Here is a 14,141-nt window from a genome sequence, read left to right as displayed (position 1 = left end):
CTAAAATGAAGTATCCAGATCCTAACCCCTGCTCTCTTTTAGGAAAACACTCTAAAACTTTCTAGATCTCAAGAGTCTCAACAGTAAAATTAAGAATTAGATTAAGTTATTTTTAGAGGCTTCCATTCTAATACTCAATGGCTTACTCTGTTAACATACTTGGCAAGAGCATGTTCAATTAGCCCTGGCTGGTATGGCTCAGTGGATTGAGTAACAGTCTGCGAACCAAAATGTTGCTGGTTTGATTCCCAGTCAGGGCACATGCCTGGGTTGCAGGCCAAGTCACCAGTTGGGGGCATGTGGGAAGCAACGTGTTGATGTTTCTGTCCCTCTGTTTCTCCCTCCCTTTCCCCCCTCTCTAAAAATAAATAAAATCTTTTGAAAAAAAGAATATGCTCTATTAGGGTTTTATAAAGTACTAAGTACACTGTACCTTTGTTAGGACTTTCTGAAAACTGCCATAACAATCATGACTGATGATCCACATTCAGGACCTTTCTCCAGGCCTCCTGCACCATTTGTTTTAAAAGGCCGTAATAATTCGGGAATTCAGTTCCACTTCCAGGAGTTTCTACTACAGAACTACAGCGCTAACAAATATGTACGGAGATATGTGTAAGAATATTTATTATAGCATTGCTAGTAAAATGATAAAAAATATGGAAACAACCCAAATTCCCATCCAGAGGTATTAATAAATTTTAGATTACCAAGTAATATAAAACTGTTTGAAAGAGGTATATATATACTGCCTGAAAGTTAGCAGACTTTCTTTTCTAAACGAAAAAGATTAAATTTCTCTGACACATAGGCCAGCACTAATCTACTGAGCCACACCAGCCAGTGCTGATTAATTCATTTTTGATTAATGAATTTTCTCTAGATTGGATGAATCTTCTTATGATCTCAGAATGCCCACCCTCTACAACTCCTAACCTTTTTGGTGTCATGAGAAAAAAGGAAAAAGACAGACAAGACAATGCAAAAAGGATAGGAAAAAACACCTTTCACTATTCCCAAAGCATCTACTGCAGAACATATAGTGATGATCATAAATAATAGAGAGATGTTGTACCCCTTTCCCAACTCAGAATGTTGGTAGAGCTAGGGCAAAGCGAGGAAGGGTAAGGTGGGGACCATTAAATTGACTTCATTGGTCCATCTCCAAAAACAACCAATGGGTCCTGGTCTACCAGCTGGCAGCCAGTATTAACCTTAATCAATGCATATAAGGCTATGTACAAAATAAGCCTGTATTTTCCAACTATGTTAACAGCTGACTACTGGCCCATTGCTATAAAAACAAATCAACCACTTCATATTTAAGGCACTACTATCATGTTCCATAGGATCCTTAAATCCAAAGTAAAAACATCTCTCTCTCCCCAAAGTAGTTGTACTGCTCCTCTTCCTGTACTGCTTATTACTATATTTTCCAGTATCCAGGTAATCTACTAGCATGTTTTCAACTACGGATTTAGTGTTTTAAAAACAACTGCTGTATTTATTTCCATTTCTTTCTTTCCTTTTTAAATCAGTACCTAAATTCTTATATAAATATCCATTTGTGTATGTTTACAATAAATACTCATAAATACTTACTTGTATATGTTTATATTTTACATCTACACAGAGCAGTTTAAGAGCCTCCAAGTGAATATCAAGTGAACATGCTTGATGAGATGGAGAAAAATGTGTCATCTTTTCAACAAATGATACTGCAACAGTTTAATATTCATTTGCAAAAAACTAAAATAAAATTGAACTTCAATCCATACCTTGCACTAAAAATTCAAATTGTATTCCAGGTATAAATGTAAAATCTAAAAGTAAAAACTTTCTATGAGAAAACCTTTGTGACCTTGCATTAGGCAGATTTCTTAAAACACCAAGGGCACAACCCAGAAAAGAACAAACTGAAACCCTGGACTTCATCAAAATTAAAAACTTCTGTCCTACAAAAGACACTGTTAAAAGATAAAAGTACTACAAAAAAGGCCTGGATGGTGTGGCCCAGTGGATTGAGCACCACCAGCCTGCGAACCAAAGGGATGCTGTTTCAATTGCCAGTCAGGGCACATGCCTGAGTTGTGGGCCAGGTCCCCAAGTAGGGGATGCAGGAAACATCAACACATTAATGTCTCTCTCACTCTCTTTCTCTCACCTTCCCCTCTGTCTAAAAATAAATACATCATTTTAAAAAAGACTAGAAAAAATATTTTCAATTCATGTATCTTATAAATAAGTTGTTTTGAGAATATGTATAGAACTCTCAAAACTCAATAATAAGAACACAATCCAATTTAAAAAAAACAGGCAAAAGATCTGAACAGACACTACATCAAGGAAGCTATGGAGAGAGCAAGTAAGCATATTTTAAAAAGCTCAATATTACTAGTCATTAGGGAAATGCACATTTAAAACACAATGGGATTCTACTACACACCTAGTTAAACACCTAAAGTTAACAAACCAAGTGTTGGGAAGGACAAAGAGGAACTTAGAACTCACATACACTGGCTGGTTAAAATGTAAAATCAAACAACCATGCTACAAAATAGTTTGGCAGTTCCTTAAGTTGTACGTGAAAGTACCGTATGATCCAGCCACTGCCCTCCCGGGTATTTACCCAAGAGAAATGAAAGCATATCTTCATACAAAATTCTGAGCACGAATGTTTCTAGTAGCTTTGTTTTATGAGCCCAAACTGTAAATAATCTAAATGTCCATTAACATGTAAATGGATAAACAAGTTGTAGTAGATCCAACAACAATTCTACCCAACAATAAAAAGGAGTGAATTACTGATACACAATACAACATGACTCTAAAATAATTATGCTGAGTGAAAGAAGCCAGGTAAAAAAGAATACATACTGTATTTTATTTATATAAAGCTCTAGAAAAAGCTAAGTACTTTATCATGACAGAAAGCAGATCAACAGTTGCTCAGGGTGAAGGCAGACACAGGAGAGGGAATTACAAAAGAGCCCCAGGAAACACTTGGGAGACACAGACAAATTCATCTCTCTGGATTGTGGTGATGGTTTTCCAGGTGTACACAATATATCAAAATATTCAAACTCTACACACTTTAAATATGTGCTCTTTGTTCAATTATAATTCAAAAAAGCTATTAAACTGTTTTAAAAAGTTAATTTTCTCTTTTCTTTAGAAGATTTCTTCAGAAAAGATAAGTCATGAAATATCAATATCTGCCTATGAAAGAAAATGAAAAGTGAAAATTAGGTCCAATGGACCCCGATGGTATACCAATGGTAAAAATACCTCAATATAAATAAATATACAACATATATATATCCATAATTTCATAATTATTTTTAAAATATTCATTGCTTCTGAAGGTCAGAAATCAACTCACTTGTTTAAACACTGGTATATGAAGAGAAAGAATCATGCATTTATCCCACCTTTCCTTAATTACTCTTCCCCTGTGTAACCAAATATTAGATATACAAGTCTCTTTACAGCTAGTAACTGAAATGAGAACATTTGAATGTTTCGAATGTTATTATTTTGAGCCCCTATTGAATTAATGTAGACACTAAAAAATACACCTCTACATATAATAACCTTCCCAAAAAGTTTTTAAATCAAAGTAAAATCTGATCAAATCTTTAAATCCAACTAATTTACTGAAAAGATAAATCAGAGAATATATTGCATCTTTTTTATAAACGATAGAGAGCTATCAGCCAGTTACAATCAATGCAAGGACCTTACAGAGGCTGACTGAAAGTACTGAAAGTTTAAAATATATAAAAATAAAACCTCTGAGACCACTGGAAATCTAAACACCGATTAGATAATCAATATTAAGGAATTATTGTTTGCTTTTAGATGTGGTAACAGTATTGCATTTGTTATTTAAAAAGACCAGCTCTTTTATAAACATACTAATATATTTACCTACTACATGTTGTGATTCTGGAATCCCCTTCTAAATAACATAAGGAAGAAGTGTGTGAAAATATAAATGAAATAACATTATCAATGAATAGGGCATTTATGAAGCTGGATGATTAGAGACAGGTGTAATATTCCATTTCATCTGCTTTTATATATGCTTGAATTTTCTATAGTAAAGTTTTTCAAAACAAGATACTTTGTTAAATTTACCTTATAACTTTTTTATGTAAATAGATGTAAAAAGTCAAAATAAATAAAATTGGCTTAAGCAAAATTTCCTCTCACATTGCCTTTGTCCTTTTTTTTAAAAAAGATTTTATCTATTTACTATAGAGAGGGGAAGAGAGGGAGAAAGAGAAGGAAACATCAGTGTGTGGTTGCCTCTCACGTGCCCCCTACTGGGGACCTGGCCCACACCCCAGGTGTGTGCCCTGACTGGGAATCACACCAGCAGCCCTTTGATTCCCAGGCCAGCGCTCAATCCACTCAGCCACACCAGCTAGTGCTGCCTTTGTCCTTTTTGATATGAAGGTCATATTAGCTTCAGAATACAAACTGGGTAACTTTGCCTCTTGTCCTATTTTCTGACAGTTTATAAAAGATAAGAACAATCTGTTTCATAAAGATTTACTTGAACTTTATAAATAGTCTGAGCCTGATAGCTGCTTGTGGAAGGGAGAGGTATATTTTCAATTACTGATTTTAACTTCATTAATCACACTATTCAAGATTTTAATTTACTGTTTATTCAGTGTTTAGTATATTTTTCTTAAAAAGTAGTCAATCTCATCTGTTACTTTGTCATTGTCAAATGTATTGGCATAAAATTCCTCATAAAAATTAACCTCTACTATATTTATAGTTATATCCTCATCTTTGTATTTTTAATATTATTTGTACCTTCTTTTTCCTCAATACATTTTTTGGGTGACTCATCATTTTATTAGTCTTTTCAAAGAATCACATTTTTATTTAAGCCCGTTGTTGTTTCTTTGCTTTCTTTCATTAATTCCTACACTTAGCACTGTTATTTTCTTCTAGTTTCTTTAGGCTGCGTAAGTTAAATACTTAGCTCACTCGTTTCAATCTCTTTTTCCATATTTACATATACAGTTCAGCCTATGAATCAATCTCTTTAGTATTCCCTTAACCAGCATTCAGAAGGTTTGATTCTGAAGGGGTTTCTTCTGTTTGGTTTCTGTAGAAGTTTATTTTCCATGACCATTTCTTCTATGACCCATGAATTATTTGTAAATATTTTTAAATTTCTAAACATGACAATGTTTTATCTTTTGATTTATAATTACATCACACTGTGCATTGTATGACTGACTGGTATTTGCTACAGCTTACTTTGTGACTTGGTATGTGGTGAAATTTCATTAATATTCTGTGTATTAAAAATGTACATAGTCCTGGCTGGTGTGGCTCAATGGGCTGAGTGCCAGCCTGTGAACCAAAGGTCACTGGTTGAATTACCAGTTAGGACACATCCCTGGGATGCTGGCCAGGTCCCCAGTTGGGGGTGTGTGAGAGGTAACTGATCATTATTTCTCTCCCTCTTTCTCCTTCTCTACCACTCTCTCTCTAAAAATAAAGAATATGGAGTGGGACAAAAGTACACTTATAGTTTTGAATACGTTAAAGTCTTTATTCTTATATTATTAATTAATTATTGTATTATTTTACATACAAACTGTAAACTCCTTTTCCCCCATTATGCACAACCTATCAGTTGCAGGGTTTCATAAATGTCCATTAGCTCAAGCCTATTAATTCTTTTATTCAAACCTTCCTTCTTTATTAATGATCTACTTGATATGTTAATTATCAAAAGGCTTATTAAAATATTAACATTAGGGCTGTCCATTTATCATTATGTCAATTTTTTTATATATTTGAAGTTATGTTATATGTAGACAAACTCATGACATTCACCTTTTCCCAGAAATACTTAAATCTTCCTGGTGAATTCTCATTCCTAGTGAATAAATCTCTTAATTCTTCATAATGGTTTTTGCCTTATTCTAAGTTTTCTTAAGATTAATGTATATAATCAATATACATATAGATTTGATTCTTTATATTATAATGTTTTAGACCGATTACTCATAAAGAACAATATCCAGTCATATCTCAGTACTCATCATACTCATCAACTTCAGAACTCACCAAATCCTGTACCTGTGCATTTTTTCAAACATTCTATTTATTTATTTTTAGATGGAGGGGAAGGGAGGGAGAAAGAGAGGAAAAGAAACATCCTCTTCCCCTCTCGTGAGGGGTGGTTGCCTCTCCCTCGCCCCTCACCAGGGAGCTGGCCTGCAACCCAGGCATGTGCCCTGACTGGGAATTGAACTGATGAGTCTTTGGTTTTCAGGCGGGTACTTGATCCACTGAGCCACACCAGCCATGGCTACTTAAACATTTTGATGAGAAAAAAAAATGTTTCGGCACATGGTGCTTGCTTGGGACTCTGCTCAGGATTGATCGCACTTGCTTGGGCTTGTATGTCTCATAATGCCATAATTATGAGGGCTGCTGCCCTCCTACCGCCAAGAGAAAATACTTCATCATTTGTTGATTGTTCGGTACTCATTGGTTTAGGCACTCATCACAAGGTCCAGAACAAATTAACGACAAGTACCAAGGTACCACTGTAATTATTCGCTTGCTGCCTTAAAAAAAATAAAATCACCCCACCCTATGGTCTCCATCTTTTCTCTGGTAAATTTAGTCTCTTTGCATTTATTTTAATAATTGACATAGTTGAAATTATTTCCATCAGCTTATTTTGGCTTTAATATTATGCTATTTCACTTTTTTTAGTTCTCCTTAAAATTTTAACAGAACTACAATATTATTGCTCTTTCTACATGAAAGCACCTCAAAAAGCTTTAACTCAGGTCACTGCCCCTTCTGTCATATGTGCTGTTTTCTAGTAAAGTATTTAATTCTGTGCATTTATTGTTTTATAAAAGATCAGGTTGTCCAGGTCTGTCTACATGTCTACCAATTTCTTTGCTATCTTTGTGTCTTGCATCCTCTTCTACATCCTGGGTTCAATTTCCTCCTATAAGTACAAATGCCTTTAGTAATTCTTTCAGTAGTAGTCTATGAGCAGTAAACTCTCTTTATCTCCATTAGAAAATACATTTATTTTTCCTTTATTTCAAAAATGAGTTTTCTTGCTGTGGCTGGTATGGCCCAGTGGATTGAGCGCCCACCTGTGAACCGAAAGGTCACCAGTTGATTCCCAGGCAGGGCACATGCCAGGGTTGAGGTCAGATCCCCACTTGGGGGTGTGCAAGAGGCAGCTGATGGATTTCTCTCTCCCTCCTTTCCCCTCTTTCTAAAAGTAAATAAATAAAATCCTTAAAATGACAGTTTTCAGAATTATTTTATTTTTCCTTTGCACTTTGAGGATAGTACTCTATTGGATTTTCTGTCTCTATTCATGCTCTTGATATATCTGCTAAACTGACTAATTGCTGCTCAGTTACAAATGACTTATCTTCTCTCTGTGGTTCCTTTATTACTCTCTTCATATATAACGAGTAATCTCACAAGAATGTAATGAATTGTCTGTTTTTTTCTACTTATAGACTATTTAGTATTTCTAGGCACAGCCACAAAGAAGGAAAAAAAGTAACTTGAGATTATTTTGTTAATTCCCCTAAAGTTTGTTCAGAGCTAATACTAAACAATATGTAGACTTCCGCCAAGATGGAGGTTTAGGTGGATGTGCCGTGCCTCCTCACACAACCAAGTTTAGGGACAACTAAATATTAGCATCAGAAAACACAACCAGAACACGGAAAACTGAACTTTTCGGAAGTCCGCTAACAACAAATTCTTCAGCCCGACCGGAAGGGGCGAAACCGGCGTCTGGTGAGGAGGTACAAAGGAGGGCTCGGTCGGACCCGGGCGCGGAATCCAGACGCGCGAATCCAGTCGCACGGGTTCCAAACCCAGGATTGGACCTAGTAAGCAACCGAGCAACCCACCGGGTGAGCGACTACAGAGGAGACAGTGGGGAGGCGGTGGCAGCGAGTTGACTGTGGTTGCCTGGTTGCGCGCGAGTGAGGGAGTGGGCGGCGGCGGCGCCACCATTTCCCCGCTCTGACCACGCCCCCACATACAGCGTCACAACCCAGCGACCCGGGACTCCAAGGCGCCGCTTCTCCCACTTAAAGGGCCAGAACAGACCAAAAATGTCGCAGGGAGAACTCAAAGCCCCAGAGATAAATCTAAGTGACGAAGAAATAGCAAAACTCTCAGACGCACAGTTTAAAACACTGGTCATCAGCTTCCTCACAGATCTGGTGGATTATAGCCACAAATTAGAGAAACATATGAAGGCTAAATTAAGGGAAATGAATGGAATTCCACAGGAAACCCATAGAGATGAAAAAAAACTGGGACTCAAATCAATGGAGTGGACCAGAAGGAAGAAAAAAATGATCAAACAGAAAGGATGAAGAAATAAGAATTCAGAAAAATGAGGAGAAGCTTAGGAACCTCCAGGACATCTTTAAACGCTCCAATATCCGAATTATAGGGGTACCAGAAGGGGGAAAGACACAACCACCAGTGGAAAAACTATTTGAACAAATAATAAAAGAAAATTTCCCCAATCTGGCAAAGGAAATAGACTTCCAAGAAATCCAAGAAGCCCAGAGAGTATCAAAAAGTTGGACTCAAGAAGAAACACACCAAGGCATATCATAATTACATTAGCCAAAATTAAAATGAAGGAAAGAATCCTGGAAGCAGCAAGAGCTAAGGGGACAATCACCTACAAAGGAGTCCCCATCAGGCTAGACAATCTCTAGGAGAATGTACATTTATATTCTAAGAATCTCTATGTCTGTTTTCATCTAGATTTTCAAAGAAACCAGAGATTCAATGGGAGTAAATGATACCTAGTTTTATTTTCACATTTCTTCACAAAATAACTCAAAAGCATCAAAGCAAGGATTATGTCCCTCTGAGGTCTAAAATATGCAACAGCAATACAACCAGCAGAAGAACACTGAAGGGGTAATCAAATCTAACTGTTTAAACGTCCTCATAAAAAAAATGACTCTCATTTTATTTCCTGTATGAGTCTATTTGGTTTATCTGTTTAGTTAAAACACAGATGTGCATGTTACAATTATGCCAAGATTCCCCTCTTTATTAAAACACCCATTAATTCAGAAAAATTCCTTCATAACAGTATATACCACACAAAGAGAACAGTGAGTGACTCTTTCCAGGGACAGAGAATGGGAGTGTGAGGAGCTAAGGCCTTTCACTTACTATTTTTCAAATGTTTCAGGATCACCTTTTTAAAAATATGTTATATATTACTTTAGCAACCTGAAAATATATAATGAAGTATTTAAAAAGTCATATTCTATGGTATGTTGTTTAAGAAAACAGTTTAATTATGAAACTATTTCAATACATTATTCTTACCAGATTTAAGACCTGAAATTTTGAAGATGGCACTTGGTTTCCCATTCGTGAGAAATCCTAGGAGTTGCCATACTGGCATTCCATTTGAATCAGGATAGGAAAAGTAGACAGATCCTCCCATTCCCTCAGGAAATGGGACTGTTCCCAGCATAAAAACCACAACGTGGTTGATATTTTCATAATCAGGCAAGTCAAAAACAAATTTATCTTCTGCCACTTGCTGTGCAACTGTTTGCACCTAGAAAATAAGAAACTTGTCTCAGTGCAATAGTTTGATGAGTTTTTATAACCCTTATAGTATTGATATAAGCTGTTACCAAGCAGTCAATTATAGTCATTATACCAAGTAAAACTTGGGATTAATATGAGACTCTAATTATAGAATTACCAAATATATCAGAGAGAATGCTAATATTAATAGTGAATCCTATGAAAACATGGTATATAAAGTACAGCAAAGGGCATATAGTCTATAATATTCTAATAACTATATATGCTATCCTATGTTGTACATCTAAAACTAATATAATATTGTATGTCAACTGTAATTGAAAACTTAGAAATATTTTTAAAAATAAGGAATCAAAAAATACTTGGCATTAAAAATAATTTCATTAATGTAATCTTTTAAAAATGTAACTAAATATCTCGGAAGTCCCTTGGAAGGATTCTACCTATAAAAGTAAATCACTACAGCTTCAAAATGTTATAAAAATGAAAGATTGTTCACCCTGGCCAGATGGCTCAGTTGGCTGGAGCATCATCCCACACACCAAAAGGTTGAAGTTCCATTGATTCCTGGTCAGGGAACATAACTAGGTTGCAAGTTCAACCCCTGGTCTGTTGGGGTGGTCAGGCCTATAGGAGACAACTGATCCATGTTCTCTCTCTCTCTCCCTCCTCTCTCTCTCTCTAAAACCAAGAAATACATCCGCAGGGGGGATTTTTTTTTAAATAATAAATTTTTAATGAAAGTTTATTAAAAATATACTACTAAGCTGTGATCCTCTAATTTGAAGGTAAAGAACCTCAGGTAATTAAAATGGGTAAGCAACCCAGAGGTATTTACTCAATCTTCATTATTTGGAGATTCCACACTTGCTTATTTGCCTACTCACTAAAATATATTTATAACCCCAAAACCATTACTTGTTGCACTTTTAAAGCTGCAAAAAATTTGAGTTGCCTGATGGACATGTTCCCAGCTGAGGAACAAAACTATATTGTGCCTTCTGGTTTCAGCGTTCATACTGTAAACAAATGTCCTTTTCACAGTCGATTTAGTGCCATGTTTGTTTGCATTTTTGTTGGTGACTTGACTTGACTGTTTTAAATGGCCAGGCTGAAATAATGCTTCTAAACCCAACAAGACTGGTAGGTGCCTTACTGAGAAAATAAGTGTTACATAAGTTTCATTCAGACATGAGTTATAGTGCTACTGGCAGAGTCCAATGTTAACAAATCAATAATACATATTAGATAAGATGTCTTTAAACACAAACACATAAAACAAAACTGATAAAATTGAGACCAGATGCTTGCAGGACCCTAACCCTGTATTTCCCCTAAGGGCAATAATTCAGTATTTACCCATTTAGTGCTCACACAAACTTTACAGAGCAAAACTATTCCAAATAACAAAAACAAACTGTATATAAAATATAAAAATTCTACCTTGAATGTGCTAACTGGGTATTTTTAAAGTTTACTCAAATCATTTGCTAATCTATTTTTCTGCCCTAGAATTGAACATCAATTTATAGAATGATATCGTATTTTGTTTTGAAGTCTAAGAAATCTTTCACAAATTCATTTTTACAAAAAATTTAAGAAAATTGCTAATTCCTATAAACATCCAGCAAAAAGAAGTATCAATTTGAGTGCACTATGGTCAACAGGCTAAGAGTTTACCTTCCCTGAGGTTTTTAGCTTTTTAATTGCTATTGCCTTTCTAGTCACCAATATACTGCTATAATATTGTACATATGTGTCAATGATAAATATCAATTGCCCTAAATTTATTCCCAAGAGACCAAGGATGAGTGTTCTTAAAGTCAAGCTTTGGTTCCCTCTTCTAAGTTTTCCGACACAATTAAAACCCTCTGGTTTAAATACAGAGAAACACAGGACGAACGTTAAGTATAAACCAAACTGCCTGTATCAGTATTAAATTCAATTTCACCAGGTTGTGACATGCACATATTAAAAGGCGTATGAAATTATGATACAAGTCCTAAAATAATTTGGCAAAGTAAATATTTCTTAAATGTCAACTCTGTATAAGGTACCAGACATTCTGTTAAGTCTGGATTACAACACTCTAATCATCAACCTTAAGCAAACAGGTGGTATGTATCTCTTGCCATAGCCCAATAATTCAGTTGGTTAGAGCACCATCCCCACATATCAAGGTTGTGGGTTCAATCCCTGGTCAGGACACATATAAGAAGCTATCAATGAATGCATAAGTAAGTGAAACAACAAATTGGTGCTTCTCTCCCCACTCCAAAATCAGTTTTTAAAAAAAATTTTTTTTAAAAACCCTGGCTGGCATGGCTCAGTGGATTTGAGTGCTAGTATCTGAACTTAAAAGCTGCCAGTTCAATTTCCAGTCAGAGCACATGCCTGAGTTGTGAGTCAGTCCCTGATTGGGGTATATGCAAGAGGCAGCCAACCAATGTATCTCTCCCATTCTTCCTCCCTTCCCCCTCTCTAAAAATAAACAAATAAATAAAGGAAAAGGAGAAACTTAGGCCCCTCCTTTTTACTTCTATGTATAGGGCAGGGCAAACTTTGAAAAAAATACAGAAAGGGTATCTCTTTTATTTCAAAATTTTTTTCAAGGAAGGAACACTTAGATAAGTGAATTTTTGTAACAAAAGAATAACATAACTGATAACATAACTAACGTAACGCAGGTATTGCTGCATTTATTTGCCCTACATTTGAACATGTTCTAATACTCCAGAATTATAGTTTACAATCCCCCAAAAACCTTAAAATAACTTCTACTGGATATTCATTACAGAAATATTAGGTAAATAAACAGGTATTGCTATAACAAAAACTTCCAAATTAGTTGACATGAAAGATACATGGACATACGGCCTTTTAATTCTTTTAAGAAAACACACATTTTTTTAAAAGTCATTCACTAATGACACTAATTCTTCCAAGTCTCACACTCATCTCTGGCTGGTCCTTTCTTTTTTTTTTTTAATCAAAGCAAGGACAATCCAAAGTTGTCTCACTAGTATTACCATATTTTGCTGTGAATTATGGGCTCCCATGCATAGTGTGCACCCACCTTTTTGGCCCAAACTTTCAGGGAAAAAAAACCCTTTCGTTTTAATTTTTTTATTAAATTACCTATTTACTTATGTTTATAAACAAAACCAACTGTCGTATTCCAGGGTATTATTTTGCATGAGGATGTTGCTATTGCTTTCTAGAGTTACACTTTTAACCCATAAGCATAAACAAAAGAATTAAAAACATTTATATAGATACGGAATTAGTACTACCCACGTATAACGTCCATCCTTATTTTCCATCAAAAGCTTGGGCCCCCCAAAAAGTGTACTTTGCATCATACACTGCAAAATACGGTACCAATTATCACCATCACCAAAAGAAACACCCAATCACTAAAGAGACAAAAAAACTTTCTGAGGCCAGTCATCTCCAATCTATCTTTGTGATTCCTTATAACCATATGCAGAATACATTATCAAAAACGTATGAAAATCTTAACATTTAACAAAGCAGGGTGACGAGAGTAAGAAAAAGAACTCCAGGTGCAAGGAGTGCGGTTTGAAATGAATCTCTAGGTGATTCAAGCAAAATACCGTACACCTTCCAGATTATTCCTGAAAAATTCCCGGTACTAGTCTTACTGAATTCTAATACCCCAGCAAGTGACGCTTTAATCGACGCTACAGCCTCGATTAAAATTCCAAATTTACCTCTAATTCACTCTATGAGCTTAGGCGAGGGCTTATACTGCCGACTGGGCTTCAATTTCTCAGCTGCAAAATGGATCGAATAATAACCACCTCACAAATTGTGAGGGTTAAATTTGGGTTGCCAAATAAGCACTAGATAGAAGGCTAAAATGACGAGACTGGACAAAAGGCGTGCATTCCCCACTCGATAAACGGCAGCTAATATGTGACTACTCAAATGACCAAGCCGGGGGTCAAAACAATGAACACTCAGCGTCCACTCGCCACTCCACACTAAGCCGGAAAGTAGACCTGGGGGGTTGTCTCCGCACCACTGGGTCCCGAGCACCTTCCCCTTCCTGGAGCCTCGCCCTTGGTGTCCTGCCCCCTGCCTGGTATCACCCGGCCCCATCCTCACCAGCCTCCCCGCCACCAAGCAGCCAAACATGGCGGCGGCGTCTGCTCCGCTCAGCCGGCGGGTACCGAAGCCAGGGACTAGAAGTCCTGGGACTACTACACTACCGGAGCCCAAAGACCTTCCAAACGAGCAGGAGAGCGCAAGCCAAGCCGCTACAGAGGATCCATGCCAGCGGCAGGAACGCCTTCTAGCCCTGACTACTGATCCACCCTGCCCAACCAGCGCGCTTCTCAGGCATCAAGTACTTCCGGGGCTTACACCTGGCTGCCCCAGTTAGAAGAGAATGGCTGGCCGGCACCAAGGCAAGACTACATGTCCCAGAGGGCCCTGCGCGGGCTTCCGGGGAGGCCCCCAGGAGGTTTTTACCCATCGGAGTTGACCGTCCA

At 36.7% G+C, this 14,141-nt stretch overlaps 1 protein-coding gene across 2 annotated transcripts in view; it reads right to left on the bottom strand.

Moving 5' to 3' along the window:
* Window positions 1-13,991, bottom strand: part of HIKESHI (heat shock protein nuclear import factor hikeshi) — a 38,201-nt gene extending 24,210 nt beyond the window's left edge. The window contains exons 1-2 of one of the 2 annotated variants that reach the window (XM_037142816.2): window positions 13,756-13,991; window positions 9,394-9,631 (exon numbers count right to left, since the gene is read on the bottom strand). In XM_037142816.2, the coding sequence (XP_036998711.1) occupies window positions 9,394-9,631; window positions 13,756-13,785 (268 nt within the window). In that variant the 5' untranslated portion in view covers window positions 13,786-13,991. Of the gene's footprint in view, window positions 1-9,393; window positions 9,632-13,358; window positions 13,608-13,755 lie in introns of those variants that run through there. The other variant, XM_053670857.1, reaches the window with a different exon arrangement.
* Window positions 13,992-14,141: the final 150 nt, after the last annotated feature.

This window comes from Artibeus jamaicensis, unplaced genomic scaffold, assembly GCF_021234435.1.
Source record: "Artibeus jamaicensis isolate MK-2021 breed Jamaican fruit bat unplaced genomic scaffold, CSHL_Jam_final contig_64, whole genome shotgun sequence".
NCBI lineage: Eukaryota > Metazoa > Chordata > Mammalia > Chiroptera > Phyllostomidae > Artibeus > Artibeus jamaicensis.
This window is presented reverse-complemented; position numbering and strand designations above follow the sequence as displayed.